Raw genomic sequence first — 17,368 nt, 5'->3', positions numbered from 1 at the left:
CAATCACCGTGAAGAAAGGAATGTTCTCCAAGAGATTATCACAGCCTCATGAGAGCTCTCATCCAGGACTTAACTTTCCTCTTCCTCAGTTCTTTCATCCACGTAAAATACATGGTACATACTAAGCATTCTACAAATGTTAACTGGTTCTGCCAGCATTTATTGAGCTCCTGTTGTGTGCCAACAGACTTCCAGGTCTTTTTTGGAAAAATACAGTGGATAAGTATAATTACATCTCTGATTAGGCATTGTGCTTTTAATTTTTTTTTTTTTAAGTTTGGGTGTGTTCCTTCTCTGAATGGCAAATCCAAAGGAGGATTTATATCACAAAAACTGAAAACCCTTCCTAACTTGAGTTTCCTATCCCCCCGGCGTCTATCATAAGAATCACCTTTCAAGACTTTGCCACAGTTTTTGTGGGATTGTACTATTACTTAGTAAGCCAGCACCAAAAAAAAAGGAGTTAGTGGTATCAACATTGTATTTTCTGAAAAGCAACTACATTTGTTGCAATTGTCCCAGGTGTATATTTGCTTTTGGCCTGTCAGTAAAATCAAGCCCCGCCCCCGCCTCCAATCTGTGCACAAACCTTGTGTGAATTTCAGTTAGTGGACCACTGCCTATTTCCCAAGGCATTTTTCTGTTAGCATTTTGGTTGGATATGGACTGTTATCGTCCATTCTTTGAAACGTACAAAATCAAAAGTATAGTTTCTTAGTGAAATTGCCAGCATAATATAACACAAAATCAGAGCTATTAGAGAAAACTTCTAATGTGATTCTCTTGACTTTATGCATTTTGGTGGCCAGGTTTCGGTGGAACAGCATGTCTCGATTGGAGAAGGTCTATCTGAAGAACAGTGTCATGGAGCTGATTGCAAATGTAAGGAATGAGTGGTTGGTTGGAAGACTTGTGTTTCAAAGGTAGTTTAGACTAAGTGTAACTTCTTTAATGTAGCATTTATGTAAAAATTCACTAGTTCTACATAGGTCAAACAGCATGCTTGACAGGGCAAAAGAGATTAAACATTTTCAACAAATGAACATGATTCTTAGTTATAAATTAGGTTGCACTTTGCTGTTTGTTTCCTTTCATTCCAAACTGGACTACTGTATGGTTCTGCCAATATAAAATATGCAGAATGAATTTGTGTCAGGAGTTAGAATATGATTTTAAGCATGGTTAAAATCCATAGCTTTTTTTTTTTTTTTTTTTTAAACACACATGGCATGAAAAGTTGAATTCCCGTTATTTCATCTCCAAAATCAGTGCCTTTATTCCTGGGGTGCCTGGCTGGCTCAGTTGGTAGAGCATGTGACTCTTGATATTCGGGTTGTGAATTCGAGTCCAATGTTGGGTATAGAGGTTACTTTAAATTCTTTAAAAAAAAAACAATTATCTTCAGGGCACCTGGGTGGCTTAGTTGGTTGAGTATCCAACTCTTGATTTTGGCGCAAGACATAATCACAGGTTAGTGGGTGGAATGGAGCTCTGCATCAGGCTCTGCACTGAGCATGGAGCCTGCTTAAGATTCTCTCTCCCTCTCCCTCCCTCCCCCCACCATCCACCCACCCTCTCCCTCTCTACGTCCCTCCCCCCACCCACCCTCTCCCCCTGTCTCTCCCTCCCTGCTCCCCACCCACCCTCTCCCTCGTCTCTCCCTCCCTGCCCCCCACCCACCCTCTCCCCCTGTCTCTCCCTCCCTCCCCCCACCCACCCTCTCCCTCTCTCTCTCCCTTCTCCCCTTCCCACCCTCTCCCTCTCCCCCTCCACCCCTCTCCCACATCCACATGTGCTTGCTTTCCTCTCTAATAAAATATGAAAGTTTTTAAAATCGCTTCAGAATTATTAATCAACTTAGGATTTATATTTTGCTAGTTTTGGGGAAACTTGATAGGAATCCTAATTCATTAATTTTGATATCAAACTTTATTTTTTTATTTATTTAGAGAGAGAGAGAGAAAAAGTGCACATAGGTGCATGCAGGGGAGGGGCAGGGGGAGAGAATTTTTTTTTTTTTTTTTAATGTTTATTTATTTTTGAGACAGAATGTGAGTGGGTTGGGGCAGAGAGAGAGGGAGACACAGAATCCGAAGCAGGCTCCAGGCTCCGAGCTGTCAGCACAGAGCCTGATGCGGGGCTCGAACTCACAAGCTGTGAGATCATGACCTGAGCCGAAGTCGGATGCTCAACCGACTGAGCCATGCAGGTGCCCCATTCCTGGGAATAGTTCTTCTGTGTCTTATAATGCTAGAACTATCAGTCACATGTTCAGTTGCTTCTCCTAATTCTCTCATTTTATCAGCTGCTTATTGTCCTCATTTTTGTACTCTTCATGTTGGCGCTCTTACAAAATGAAAGTCAGTATGAGAGCCTTTTCACTTGGTAAAGGAGAACAGTAATGTCTTCCTTGCTCTGTGTGACAGTCATTTTTTTAGCTGATGCAACCCTCACTTAAGCTTTAAGTGGGGAAAATGATTCGTGAGAATGCAGGGCAGGTGACTCAGACCTGGAGAGCAGGTTTTATTCTGTTTAGTTTAAAAGGAAGCCTGCTGAAGTTCTGTATACTTTCACAGCCCAGGTGGTTGGTTTTTTTGTGTTTTTTAAATTCAGTCTTACAGACCTCTTACTATCTCTTTTTGTTTTTCAGGGAACACTGGACATTTTGGAAGAGGAGAACCATATTAAAGATGTTTTGTCTCGAATTGTAGTAGAAATGATCAAGCGGGAGTGGCCACAACACTGGCCTGATATGCTAATAGAATTGGATACTCTTTCTAAACAAGGGGTATGAAATATAGCTGTATCAATTCAGTTTATTTTGGAGTTCATTTTGTCAACAGAAAAGAGTCTTTGGGCTCACCCATAGTGAAAATGATGTTTCTATTTAATTTAATTACTTTATTTCTTTGATCTAGGAAACACAGACAGAATTAGTGATGTTCATCCTTTTACGACTGGCAGAGGATGTAGTGACCTTTCAAACCCTACCCCCTCAAAGAAGAAGGGATATCCAGCAAACGTTAACCCAGAACATGGAAAGAATATTTAGTTTTCTACTTAACACACTTCAAGAAAATGTAAACAAGTACCGACAAGTGGTAAGGGATACCTCACCTCCCAAAAGTTCTATTTTCTTTTAAATGTTTATTTTAGAGAGAGAGAGAGAAAGGGTGTGAATGGGAAGGGGCAGAGAGAGAGGGAGAGAGAGAATCCAAACAGGCTCCGTGCTGTCAGCACAGAGTCCGACATAGGGCTTATTCTCAAAAACCATGAGGTCATGACCTGAGCCAAAAACAAGAGTCAGACACTTAACCAACTGAGCCACCCAGGCACCCAAACTTCTATTTTCTAATATGAGTGGGATTTTGTTTGTTTTTCTAAGTTAAAAGTTCAGCGAAAGAAAACCATCAAAAGAGAAACAGATGACAGGAAAAACTGGAACTAATTTTCCAAGAAACTCAAGTCAATGAGTTTCCATATCTATTTTAAAAACAATAAGAGGGGTGCCTGGGTGGCTCAGTCGGTTGGGCGGCCGACTTCGGCTCAGGTCATGATCTTGCGGTCTGTGGGTTCGGGCCCCACGTCGGGCTCTGTGCTGACAGCTCGGAGCCTGGAGCCTGTTTCAGATTCTGTGTCTCCCCTTTTCTGACCCTCCCCCGTTCATGCTCTGTCTCTGTCTCAAAAATAAATAAACGTTAAAAAAAAAGATTTTTTTTAAAAACAATAAGAAAATTCTTAAATCAGTATAAAAATGACTAATTCTTAGTATTTAAAATATTTAAAGCCCGGATTTCTGGTAGGTCAGATGCCCTGTTTAGTTCTGGTCCCTTTTGCAGTGGAAACTGCTGGGTTTTATTCCTCTTGACTATATGATTTTCGGTACAGGTTTACCTCACTACCTGAAAGAAGAAGTTCCTTTGAAACCTGTTGTAAGCCCAAATGGCATAGTATGAAGAAATTACCATTAATTTACGTGGAAAATGTTTTGAGCATTCCCATGCCAAAAGAAAACACCTCTCGTTGGCTTTTCTGACATCTTAGGACACGTCTTGCTAACAGATGCACAAAATAATCACAATAAAGCACAGATGCCCACAGACAGTCTAAAGCTGTAGCTGCTTGACTGAGATGCTGACTGCCATTTTTGGGGAAGGAACTTAGTGGTGCCTCTATAAGGGCTTGCTCTAACAAGGCTGAAAGTTATTCTCACTTTGTAAAAGCAAATAATCCTCTTCAGATTTCTTTCAGTTAGAGAAAACAGGTATTAATGTGGGTCATTAAAAACAAAGTGGCATAACACAAAATTTTGAAAAGTGGGAAATACCTGTGTTCTATTCTTCCTGATAAGGTATCTCTTCTGCAGAAAAGGGCAAGCCAGATACTATCTTTCCAACCATTGTCTTTTTTTAGTAGAGAGCTTTCAGAAGAATGTCATGTAAAAGTTAATGTAGTACAGTAGTTCTCAGCAAAGGGCGGTTTTGCCCCTCACATTGTCACAACTAGGGGTTGCTACTGGCATCTAGTGGGTAGAGGCCAAGAATACTGCCAAACATTTTATAATACACAGAATTGTCCCTCACAATAAAGACTTATCCAACACAGAATGCCAAAGTATTGTGGTAAAACCCTGATCTAGAATTCTTGTATGTGTTTATTTCACAAAATAGGATTAATTAAAATTATTTTTTACCCTGATTTCCTTCTTTTTTTTTTTTTTTTTTTTTAAACATTTTATTTTTGAGAGAGAGACCAAGGCAGAGTGTGAGCGGGGGAGGAGAGGCGGTGAGAGAGGGAGACACAGAATCCAAAGCAGGCTCCAGGCTCTGAATTGTCAGCACAGAACCCCACTTGGGGCTTGAACCCACAGACTACGAGATTATGACCTGAGCCAAAGTTTGACACTTAACCAACTGAGCCACCCAGGCACCCCTCATTCTTTTGTTTTGTTTTTTAAGTTTTATTTATTTATTTTGAGAGGGAGAATGCACACAGGGGAGGGGCAGAGAAAGAGAGAATCCAAGCAGGTTCTGTGCTGTGAGCACAGAGCCCAGTGTGGGGCTCCATCCCACAACCCCAGGGATTGTATCCTGAGCTGAAACCGAAAGTTAGATGCTTAACCGACTGAGCAACCCAGGTGCCCCTTCGTTGTATTTTTAGAGAAATGGTAGATACTAACACAAATGAGGAGAAGGTACTATGAGCTATTGCGGTGGGGAGGAACTCAGTAAGTACCTAATATATGCTATATACTTGTTTGCACTTTATGTGTTATTTAATCCTCAAAACAACCCTGAAAGTATAGTCTCCATTTTATAGATGAAGGTACAGAGAATAATTATTGAAGATTCCCTAATGTTTGTGGTGGAACTCAAGTCCTGTTCTTTACACTAGAATGGCCCATTTCCCCCAAAATATCTCCCCAAGATTTTTCAAAAGATACCAGGAAAATATTTGCTTTTAGAAACTTATTTATATTGAGAGTGAAGGAGGTATTGTTTTCATTTTCCCCTAGGAGATCTGATCTGTAGGAGAAAGGGAACACATTATGACCCCTTAGATGCTCTAGCAGTCTAGCCAACATGCCCGAGCTGAGACATTAGAAACATACGCTGATGTTTTTCTTTAGCCTCAGTTTCAGTTCCCTCCATCTACCAGGCTACCACCTGTGTCCAAGACCAGAGTACAGCCAAGAGCCCTCTTTTGTACCTGGAACAACTTCTTTTGCTCGAGAAGTTGCATCCTTTCTTCCGTCTCTTCTCTCTGTCCATCCCTTCACCTTCCCGATTAGGCAGTTAGTTGAATGTTAACAGTGATCAGATGAGTAAGCTCACTCTCCCTGGCCCATGACCTGGCCCCTGAACTGGTCTGAGGGGAGCATAAAGGGTCAGAGTGGGAGTGAAAAATTGTTGGAGAGGAAAGACTAGACTTGGCTATTGTTGCTTGGATTCCTTTTCCTTCTTGGGCAGCATCAGTAGATGCTGGTAAGAGGGTTCTACCTGTCTCCACCCATTAACACCTCTGCTCATTCACTGTTGACGAAGGTTTAATACTTGTCCTTTATTAACAAGTGCATTTTTAAAAGTTGAGACAAGGAATTGTGAAACAAATCCTTTATAATCCTAAAGGCAGTGAGTTTTCAGGTACTTCACAAGTTGTTATTCCTGCTTCTCTTCCCCTTCAGCTCCCCTTCAGAAGTTTTTTTGGAAAATAATTTTGTGCGTGTAAATCATTAGCATTGTGTAATATTTGTAGAATTGGACATGGAAGGGTAAAAATCAGTTATAATTGTACATTTACTGAACAGATGTTACTTTTGTCTAGCATGTAATATTTGTGTGTGATTTGTAATATCCATATATACATGGTCATAACTTGTATTTAATTTTGTTTCTTGTTTTTTCTCCATTTACATTATTTCAGTATACTTTTGCTAGGTATAATTTGTTTTTATTTGAATGTGGAAAAAATGCTCGTGCTTTGTTTTAAGCTAGATTTCTTTCATCGCTAGCACTGTTGATCCTTATTATGTTCATCTGTTATATTTCTTTGTAAGCCGTGTGTTTTGAAACTATCTTTGTGGACTTTATGTTGTAACATCTGTGTAAGCTCTTTAAGTACTAACTTTTTGTCATACTGCTAAAATAACCTTTCTTTCTTAGGGGGAACATCAGCTATATGTTCTTAGTAAAGTTGTATTTTTTCCGAAGGTTAAAAGTTGAGTCTGTATTTAAAAAGTCATTATTCAAGGGACTTCATTAAGTGGGTGGAAAGTTATTACATAGCTTTTTGCTCATTAAAAACATTGGATTCTTATACTTCTTTTCTTTCAGAAGACAGATAATTCTCAGGAATCAAAGGTAAGAGCTCTTGTGGAGTTGGAAGGAGACTTCTTAGAGGCTTTCAGGTACAGAGATGCATACACCTAGTGGAGGGTGACCTCAGCCTTGGTTTGTGTGATCTTTGAGTTATGGTAGAAGGGAGTTAAAATTATAATATTTTCAGTTTATCAGAGGAGACGAAATGGCCACATGTGCCATATGGTCTTATTGACAGACATTGAGAATGCTGTTGTTTGAGAAGTGGTTGTGTGTCAGACCTTTGAGTTCCCTGTCAGTTGCTGTTACATGAGTACATTTTCTAAAATCATTTCCTTTTTAGAATTAGAAAATAGAAGGAGCTCAGGTATGACCATAGCCTCTTTGTCTGTTAGTGAGGACTTAATGATCAAAAGTTACTTCTTTTCACGCAGGCCCAAGCGAACTGTCGAGTAGGAATTGCAGCACTGAATACTCTAGCAGGCTACATTGACTGGGTGTCCATGAGCCATATTACTGCTGAAAACTGTAAGCTCTTAGAGATGCTCTGCCTGCTTCTGAATGAACAGGAACTTCAGTTGGGAGCAGCTGAGTGTCTTCTCATTGCAGTCAGCAGAAAAGTAAGTTACCACTTCAAACTGACTTATCCTCAGAGCCTCTGCTGGGGGTGGGGGGTGTTTAATTGTATGTTGTAGCAAAAAGACATTGAAAAGTTTGGGATTTATCTGACATCAACTTAGCTACTTGTGTCCAACCCCTTTGGATAAGAGTATGCTGATATTATAGGGATCCATTGGCAGCATGTAGAGATTTGTCAGGCTACTTGGTTCTTGAAACAGCTATGAATCTTGGCACTTCACACTTAAGAAACACGATAAAAGTAATGTTAAAATTTATTTATTTTTTTATTTTATTTATTTTATTTTTTTTAACGTTTATTTATTTTTGAGAGAGACAGAGACAGAATGTGAGTGGGTTAGGGGCAGAGAAAGAGGGAGACACAGAAGCAGAAGCAGAAGCAGGCTCCAGGCTCTGAGCTGTCAGCACAGCCCGACGCGGGGCTCAAACTCACGAGCTGTGAGATCATGACCTGAGCTGAAGTCGGACGCTCAACCGACTGAGCCACCCAGGCGCCCCGTAATGTTAAAATTTAAAACTCAGTGTTACGTCAAAAAATCTCAGATGGTGGCAGCGTTGGCTTTATATTGGTCTAGGCTAACAAATGGGACTATGACAGCTTTTCTCCACAGGAATGTTGCCTTCAGATGTAATTTACTTTGTTTTCATATGAGCATTATTGCCTGACACATTTATTTTTTTTAAATGTTTATTTATTTATTTTTGAGAGAGAGATAGCAAGCAGGGGAGAGGCAGAGAGGGAGGGAGATAGAATCCCAAGCAGGCTCTGTGCCATCAGCACAGAGCCCGATATGGGGCTTGAACCCATGAACCATGAGATCATGACCTGAGCCAAAACCAAGAGTTGGATGCTTAACCAACTGAGCCACCCAGGTGCCGCATGACACATTTAAAAATAGAAATCTTACAGGGGTTCCTGGGTGGCTTGGTCAGTTAAGCATCTGACTCTTGATCTCAGCTCAGGTCTTGATCTCAGGGTCGTGGGTTCAGGCCCCACGTTGGGCTCCATGCTGGGTGTGAAGCCTACTTAAAAAAAAACAAAAGAAAAAAAATAGAGGTGTTATCCAGATTTTATTTTAAAGAATTGGCCTTTTCTCTAGTGTTCAGTTAGCCCTGGGATTGAGAAATTGTGAAATCAGCGTATTTGATTATATAGGTATAGAAGATGTTAGTACTTGGAGACTTTTAGTAATAGAGTTTGTATTACCTGTGTTTCCCTAAAATTGGTTCTAGGGCAAGCTGGAAGACCGGAAGCCCTTGATGGTCTTATTTGGGGATGTTGCTATGCATTATATACTCTCTGCTGCACAGTGAGTATCTGCTTTTCTATGTGTTTTCTAATTTCTTTGCCATTTACGTATATTATGTAGATAAATCTGAAGTTCTACCTGAATGTTGGCAGTCAGTCGACAGTGTTTTTAATAAAGAAGTTGGGTAGTCTTAAAGGGACTTTTTAATCTTTTTAAAGACCTTATGCTGCAAGTAAGTTGTGGCCATTGACTCTGCACCCAGCCACTTCCACAGTTTTTCCCATTCTTCCCAGATAGCTCATCTTGATTCTGTCTGCTTCTGGTGATCCCCAAGCCTCCTACCAGCATTGGTGCCTAGGCCTGAGAATGCTCTGATCTTCTGTACTAGAGTCTGCCCCAGGCCTGCCTTGACTGCAGAACTCCAGATGCTCCTCCTTCCTTTCCTGCTCAAAGTACTCAATGCCTGAAGTGCTGAGGCTCTTGGAAACAGCGGGAACAGTGTGTTTGATGAGAAATGTATGCATGGGACCTTGTAAACACATTGTCTGTCTTAAAATAATGGCTTCTACTTACTTTCTTTTAATTGCTCTGGAAAATATTTGAGCATTTACTGATACATGTTTCTTACCCAGGAAGGCAGATAGAACTGTATTACAAAGACAGTTGAACCTGTCACAACATCCTTTTTTTTTTTTTTTAATGTTTATTTATTTTAATGTTTTTATTTTTGAGAGAGAGAGAAAACGAGCATGAGCTCACGGGGGAAGGACAGAGAGAGATGGAGACACAGAATCTGAAGCAGGCTCCTGGCTCTGAGCTGTCAGCACAGGGCCTGACATGGGGCTCAAACCCATGGACCGCAAGATCATGACCTGAGCCGAAGTCAGATGCTTAACTGACTTAGCCAGCCAAGTGCCCCCTGTTTTTTTGTTTTTCTTTTTTTTGTTTGTTTTTTTGATATTCTTAGTACTAGGGACAAGTGAAAAGATATGAGACAGACACACACGTATTACTTAAAATTTCTTATTGTCTGTTTATCTTCTTTTTTAATGTTTATTTTTGAGGGAGAGAGAAAGAAAGAGTACAGGGAGGGGAGGGCAGAGAGAGAGGGGGACAGAGGATCTGTAGTGGGCTCCACACTGGACAGCAACAAGCCCCATGTAGGGCTCAAACTCATGAACTGCAAGATCATGATCTGAGTTGAAGTTGGATGCTCAACCCACTGAGCCACCCAGGTGCCCCTCTTGCTGTCCATTTCAACACGGCTTTTATGATGGCTTTCTTTCCTGTAAAGACTAGCTTTGTTTTTAAGGGGTTCTCTTCATTAAATTCATAACATGTCTTTTGGATGGCCACTGTAGTTACTGTTTCCAAGGCCCATTTCTTTTTTTTTTCTTTTAATGTTTATTTTACTTTTGAGAGAGAGAGCGCAAGTGGGGGAGGGGCAGAGAGGGAGACACGGAATCTGAAGCAGGCTCCAGGCTCTGAGCTGTCAGCATAGAACCCGTTGTGGGGCTCAAACCCATGAACTGTGAGATCATGCCTGAGCTGAAGTCAGATGCTCAGCCGATTGAGCTACCTAGGCGCCCCTCCAGGGCCCATTTCTTAGTTCCGTAAAGACCATGACATTCACACTGAGGTGTCCCATTTCCATTTGTGTTACTTACTGATACCTGTGAGTAAAGGTATGATTCAAACCCAGGCGGTTTGAATCAAGACTCAAGAGCCTGCACTGGAAACCATAATGCCATATTGCCCTTCAACATCACTAGAGCCTAGGTCTTGCTTACCTCAAGGCCCATGCTTTTTACATTATACTCTGCTGGCTCCAGAACACAGCTAACATGGCTGCTGTCCACACTAGTTCTTACTCTCATTAGTGTGAATATCCCTGCATCATTTCAGGTTAGGTTTTGCCACCAAGTAAGTTATTTTTTTTTAAGAGCTATCTTGATTCTGAAACAGTAGATAAAGGATTATAGATCTGAACTAAATTACTTGGAGAAATGACACACAAGGTTATGTTTTTATTGCTTTTAAAAAAGAAACTTACATTGTTCAGAGCAATTTCAGGTTCACAGCAAAATTCAGTGAAGGTACAGAGATTTCCCGTATACGCCATGCCCCCACACACGCATAGCCTCCCCCATTACCAACATCCCCGACCAGAGTGGTCCATTTGTTAGAATTGATGAACCTACACTGACACATTATAATCATCCAGCCATAGTTTTAGGGTTCACTCTTGGGTGTTGTATATTCTATGGGTACATTCTGTGGGTTTCAGCAAATTTGTAAAAACATGTATGTATCATACAGACTATTTTCAGTACCCAAAAAATCCTCTGTGCTCTGCCTATTCATCTCTCCTCCCCCATCCCAACCTCTGGTAACAATTGATCTTTTTACTTTCTCCATAATTTTACCTTTTCTAGAATGTCACATCATTGGAATCATATAGTATATAGCCTTTTCCGATTGACTTCTTTCAGTTAGTAACATGCTATTTAGGGTTTTTCCATGTGTTTTCATGGCTTGAAAGTTCATTGCTTGTTAGCAGTGAATAATACCCCATTGTCTGGATGTACCAGTTTATTCATTCACCTACCAAAAGACATTTGGGTTGCTTCCAAATTTTGACAGTTAAGAACAAATCTGTAAACATCCAGGCTTCACATGTTATAAACATGCAAGTTTTTGTGTAAACATGTTTTCAGTTTCTTTGGGTAAATACTAAGAAGTGTGATTGCTGGACTATATGTTAACAGTATGCTTAATTTTGTAAGAAACTCAAATTGTCTTCAAAGTGTCTATACCATTTTGCATTCTCACCAGCAATGAATGAGAGTTCCTGTTCCACATCCTTGGCAGCATTTGGTGTTGTCAGTGGTCTGGATTTTGGCCATTCGAATAGGTGTGTAGTGGTATCTTGTTTGAATTTGCAATTTCCTGATGACATATGATGTGGAGCATCTTTTCATATGTTTGTCATTTGTATATCTTTGGTGAGGTGTCTGTTAAGCCCTTTGGTCTATTTTTTTAATCAGGTTGTTTTCTTATTGTGGAGTTTTAAGAGTTCATCGTATATGTTGGATAACAGTCCTTTATTAGATGTGTCTTTTGCAAATATTTTCTCCCAGTCTGTCGCTTGTCTTTTCATTTTCTTGATTATAGTCCTTTTATTTTTGTCAGCGGTATAAGGAATTGTGACATGCTTTGCCTAGGGATCTCTTGTTAAGTCCTCCCTGGGTATCAACAAATGTCTTTTTGTGCAGCTTTTCATGCCTATAAGTGTATGTATGCATTTTGTATGCAGTCGTGTTCAGAGTTTATCTTATTTAACCCAAAATACTCAAAGACCATATAATGTGCAAAATTAGAGTGCTTCTTTGAGGGATAAGATTGCATTGAACCTTATTACTCATTGATCTTTCAGTGTTTGGTTGGAGGTTTTTTGTTTTTTTGTTTTTGTTTTTTTTTTAGTTTTTTAACTTTAATAATCAGCAGAAATTTGAATGTTGAAGCACAGACCACATACAGCTGCATTTGGTGGGAATCCTTTTGGTTCTCTTGATGTACACCTAATCACACTATTTTCTCATCTTACAGGACTGCTGATGGAGGAGGCTTGGTAGAAAAACACTATGTCTTCCTGAAGAGACTCTGTCAGGTCTTATGTGCTCTGGGCAATCAGCTCTGTGCATTGCTGGTGAGCACTTTCTAGCAAGTTTCAGGACCATTTGAGTGGAACATTTAGAAAGTTATATTTGTATAGTGAGTGAAACATGCCATTGATTTTAGCCTTGTGGAAATTGCCCTACAGGTTATTTCATACGATTTTATAGATTAAATTCTTGTAAAAGGGTTTGAATGATGTAAATTTCTCTTAACAAGTCAGTTATCGATGTCAACAGGAAACATCCACATCTATTATTCCATAAAGTCAACGTTGCCATTCTTCTGAATTTTGGTACCTGTAGAATATCAGTTTGCTGAATGCATTACCCTTTGAGGTCTATTAGATTATGAAATATTATGCATTCAAATAAAGAACTCTTTTCCCAAATTTAAAGGATATTATTGGTCATAAAAGAAAACTTTAGTCTGATTGACTTAGAAATACCTGTCTTTAGGGAAATACTTAAGAACTCAAGTCTTACAAGTTGAGAGGACAATTGGTATAGACGTTTGCATCTAATGTTACGTCTTTTTGTGGTGGTTTGAATGGTTAGAGAGGACAGGTCTTCAGACATGAGATGTATACCATCAAGTGGTTGTTTAATAGATTTGGTCACAGAAATCTGAATAGACCAGGTCTGAAGCAGTAATACAGATTTTTTTCTTTCTGTGATTTGTGAAATGAATGCTCTTTTTTATTTTCGTATTTGACCACAGAATGAGTTTTAATGATAACGATTAAGGAGGTAAATCCTTGAGTTGATGCCCTAGGTCACAAGGAAGTGTATGGTCCTTTTAAAACTGAACTTTGTGGGGGTTTAAGTTCTGTACAGTTGCCCCTTGAACAACAAGGTTTGAGCTGCATGGGTCCATTTATGCTCAGGTATTTTTTGACAATATAGTGCAGTTCTGTAGATATATTTTCTCTTTCTTATGATTTTCTTAACATTTTTTTTTCTTTAGGTTCCTTTATTATAAGAACACAATATATAATATATATACATGTATGTATTGTTTATTTTATCAGTAAGGCCCCTGGTCTATAGGAGGCTGTTAGCAGTTAAGTTTTGGGGGAATCAAAAGTTATATGTGGATTTTTTACCCCTAACCCCTGTGTTCAAGGGTCAGCTGTATTTGTTACTCTTCTTGCTGTCCTCTTCCACCCCACCCCCGCCATCAGTGTCATTAATGTAGTGGTCTTTTTGTCCCTCAGGGTGTGGATTCTGATGTAGAAACACCAGCAAACTTTGGAAAATACCTGGAATCTTTTCTTGCTTTCACAACCCATCCAAGTCAGGTAAACTTTATGTAGGCAACATCTCAAAATTTTAGTTAAGTAAACCAAAATGAAGCACTATGACCTGAAGTAATTAGGAGCTTGTGTATAAAATATGACTCTTAAGGCCCTAGGAAGTAACTATAGTGTCATTTCATTAAAGAATTATTGAGTCTTCTTCCTGAGCCAAGCATTGCGTCATGTAGGTCAACAGCTTTTCCCCTCAGGTAATATTCTGCTAGTGTTCTATCAGATGTGAGCTATATCCCGGGTGATTTGCTCCTAAAGGTATTTTAAGTGCAAAAGTCTAATTGATTGTGTTATAAAATTAATTTCTCACATTTAAGGTTTTCCTTGTAATACCACCCTGAGATTCCTGTATCCTTTTTTGCCATTAAAGAAAGTGGTAGAGGGGCACCTGACTGGCTCAGTTAGTAGAGCATATGACTCTTGATCTCTGGGTTGTTCGAGCCTCACATTGGGCGTAGAGCTTACCTAAAATAAAACAAGAAGAAAAAGTGGTAAAGCTCAGCTCACACTCCAGGAATTGCACCTGACCCACGGTCTGTGTCATTAGTATGTGGTCTGTAACGGGCCGTCATTACTGATGCCGTACAGCATGGCCAGTTTCAAAATATTACAGAGATTTATTTCCATGAAAAAATACTGTTGATAATTGCTGAGCTAAGTCATAATCTTGGTTATATAAAATGCAGACCTTAAACTGAGGTTTCTCTTTTTTTTCTTTCCCTTTAGTTTCTGCGCTCTTCAACTCAAATGACTTGGGGGGCACTTTTCCGTCATGAGATCCTATCCCGTGACCCTTTGCTGTTAGCAATAATACCAAAATATCTTCGTGCTTCTATGACTAACTTGGTCAAGGTATGCATTGGGAATCAAAATGTGCAGTGCGAATTACACACAATAAGACTTAGATTGGCATCCAGGTGACAGCCCAGTCTTGGTCACTAAGATCTCTTCCTTGGACATGTCATTCTCTTATTCACCAAGAAGAAAGCAGTCCAAACTGGTCATTATAATCTACTTTTTCATATTTTGGAGCACTTTTATAGTAAGTATTGGGCTAGGTGCTAGGAAGAAGTAGGACAAGAGCAATGACCATGACCATGCAACGGGATAATGCTTTTCAGAGATTGAAAGCAGGCAGGGTAGAGTCAAGATTTTAAGAGGAGGTAATATGTGATTGTGTCTGAAGGTCCGTGAGAGTATGAGGGTGACTGAGAAGGGAGGAGGGAGAGTGGAAGCAAATTGCTCACCACCTCTATAAAGTTGCTTGTGAATTCCTTGAGATCAGCTAAGTGCTTTTGCAGCTGACAGATGCTTAATCTTGATTTGTAAAATCAGAGAATGGGACCTATTTAAGTGTCCTCTTATTTCCTCAAGGAATATGCTAGCACATGGCACACCCTGCTCTAATTCTTTGCCATGGTCTTCATTACCATTTAAGTGAAACATACAAAGTTTCATGCTTGTTCCCGGGGGTCAGCATTTAAGGAGACACATAGTTCTAGATTCTTTTTTGCTTATTGCCTACTGTATTAGCACATTGTGTTGAGACAGCCTTATACTCAGGCACCCTAAGCAAATTCTAGAATTTAATTCTCCCTGAGGAATCTAGAGGAGAGTGTCAAATGAGTGTTCTCTTTTCTACCGCTGTCAGGATTATTGGAACTAGGAGAAAATGGTGGACTTGGGGTAGACCAGAAGCAGTTACTTATTTAAAAAGATCTTATGCAGACCCTTAATTCTTCTTTAAAAACTTCTTCAGCTCCTACTAGAGTTTAAGACTCTTTTGATAGGTCTGTTTTCATCCCCTACCCCAATTATCTTTCTCTTTGCAGATGGGCTTTCCTTCTAAAACAGATAGCCCTAGCTGTGAATATTCTCGATTTGATTTTGATAGTGATGAGGACTTCAATGCTTTCTTCAACTGTAAGTGATAGTGGCCTGGAATTTCTCCCAGTAGTCTAAGAATGGCATCTAGTATTATGAATCATAGTGTATGACCCTTGGGGTTCTATATTAAAGGCCCAAAATCTGGACAGCAGCCTGTTTAATCTCTAGTCTCATATTGCAGAGGGTACTGGGATTGCACTCATTCTAGGTATAGTAGCCTCTCTTGCACACGCATTACATGCACACACACGCATGTGCACATACACAACCTTTGGACTTTGATGTTTAGGTAGTAATAGTGTGTTAGGCACTTGAATTTTTTTTTATACTTGGGATTAAATACCATCTCACTTTGCTGGTCCTCTAAAAAATATAGGCTATCTAATAGCCTAGTTGTGTTCTGGGTTTTCTGTAGCCTGGCTGGTTCCACACCATTCTTTTATTTTTTTAAATAACAGCCTTATGAGATGTAATTTGTTTACCATACATTTCACCCATTTATAGTATACAATTCAGTGGTTTTTTACATATTTTTTATATATTTATACTATTGCCACAATTTTAGGACATTTTCATGACCCCCAGAAACCCTGTGCCCATTAGCAATCAATCATTCCCAGTTCCCCCATCCCCCCACCAGCACCAGGCAACCAGTAATCCTCTATTTCTATATTTCATATAGAACAGATTATACAATATATGATCTTTTGTGACTGCCTCCTTTCATGTACGGTTATGTTTTTAAAATTCACTCATGTTATGGTGTAATCAATACTTTGTTTCTTTTTATCACCAATATTTAATTGTATGAGCATACCACATAAGTTGATGGATATTTGAATCATTTCCACCTCTTGGCTGTTAAGAATAATGCTGCTATTAGGGTGTCTGGCTGGCTCAGTCAGTAGAGCATATGACTCTTGATCTCGGGGTTGTGAGTTCAAGCCCTACATTGGGCCTAGAACTTACTTAAAAAAAATAATAATAATGCTGCTATACCATGTGTGTACATGTTCTTGAGTGGACAGACACGTTTTTTATTTCTCTTGGGTGTATGCCTAGAAAGGGAATTATTTGATCGTATAGTAATTTTATGTTTAATGTTTTGAGGAACTGCCAGGCTGGTTTTCACAGCAGCCACATTGTTTTACGTCTGTACCAATCTAATCTTTTAATTCCAACAGAAATGGGAGATCACTTTTAGTTTGCCTCTTTGAGGATTGAATGGTAGGGCAATCCCTAAAATTTGAAATTTGAAATCCCTAAAATTGAAAATTTCTGGATTTGTTCATCTTTATTGAACATTTGTTACATTCAAAGCACAAATCTGCAGAACAGAGTCTCTGAACATTCTTCTCCTGGGATGGATAAATGAATGAACATTAAGCACCTATTACATGCTGCTTATTGATTTACATCTTTCTCTTGGCAGCCTCCCGGGCCCAGCAAGGAGAGGTAATGAGGTTAGCGTGTCGTCTGGATCCAAAGACTAGCTTCCAGATGGCTGGGGAGTGGCTGAAGTATCAGCTGTCAATTTCTGTTGATCCTGGATCCATGAACTGTAAGATGTTTTTATTTCTAAACATTAGTGAAGTATTGTATCAAATATACATAGGAAATAAACCTTCTGAGCCATACTTAGAACAACATGCTAATAGTGTTCAAAAATAGGGTAAAACCATGCTCCTGTCAGTTTTGTCTTCACATTTGTTTTCTAACAGAGTCAGCCAATTGCACATTGTTGATTATATTACTTCACTTTGGGCACCATCTTAACAAATTGCATGTCT

At 39.5% G+C, this 17,368-nt stretch overlaps 1 protein-coding gene across 3 annotated transcripts in view; it reads left to right on the top strand.

Moving 5' to 3' along the window:
• Positions 1 to 17,368, top strand: part of XPO5 (exportin 5) — a 49,078-nt gene that overhangs the window by 2,297 nt on the left and 29,413 nt on the right. For 2 of the 3 annotated variants that reach the window (XR_006717227.1, XM_045498329.1), the window contains exons 3-13: positions 810 to 882; positions 2,651 to 2,788; positions 2,919 to 3,101; positions 6,834 to 6,860; positions 7,253 to 7,438; positions 8,691 to 8,767; positions 12,317 to 12,416; positions 13,599 to 13,682; positions 14,418 to 14,543; positions 15,524 to 15,614; positions 17,011 to 17,139. Coding sequence is in view for 2 of the 3 variants with exons in the window: in XM_045498329.1 (XP_045354285.1) it covers positions 810 to 882; positions 2,651 to 2,788; positions 2,919 to 3,101; positions 6,834 to 6,860; positions 7,253 to 7,438; positions 8,691 to 8,767; positions 12,317 to 12,416; positions 13,599 to 13,682; positions 14,418 to 14,543; positions 15,524 to 15,614; positions 17,011 to 17,139 (1,214 nt within the window). In the remaining variant the exon portion in view is untranslated. The remainder of the gene's footprint in view (positions 1 to 809; positions 883 to 2,650; positions 2,789 to 2,918; positions 3,102 to 6,833; positions 6,861 to 7,252; positions 7,439 to 8,690; positions 8,768 to 12,316; positions 12,417 to 13,598; positions 13,683 to 14,417; positions 14,544 to 15,523; positions 15,615 to 17,010; positions 17,140 to 17,368) is intronic. The other variant, XM_045498330.1, reaches the window with a different exon arrangement.

The sequence above is a fragment of the Leopardus geoffroyi genome, chromosome B2 (assembly GCF_018350155.1).
Source record: "Leopardus geoffroyi isolate Oge1 chromosome B2, O.geoffroyi_Oge1_pat1.0, whole genome shotgun sequence".
Lineage (NCBI taxonomy): Eukaryota > Metazoa > Chordata > Mammalia > Carnivora > Felidae > Leopardus > Leopardus geoffroyi.
Note: the sequence above shows the minus strand (reverse complement) of the source record. Positions and strands in the feature narration are given on the sequence as shown.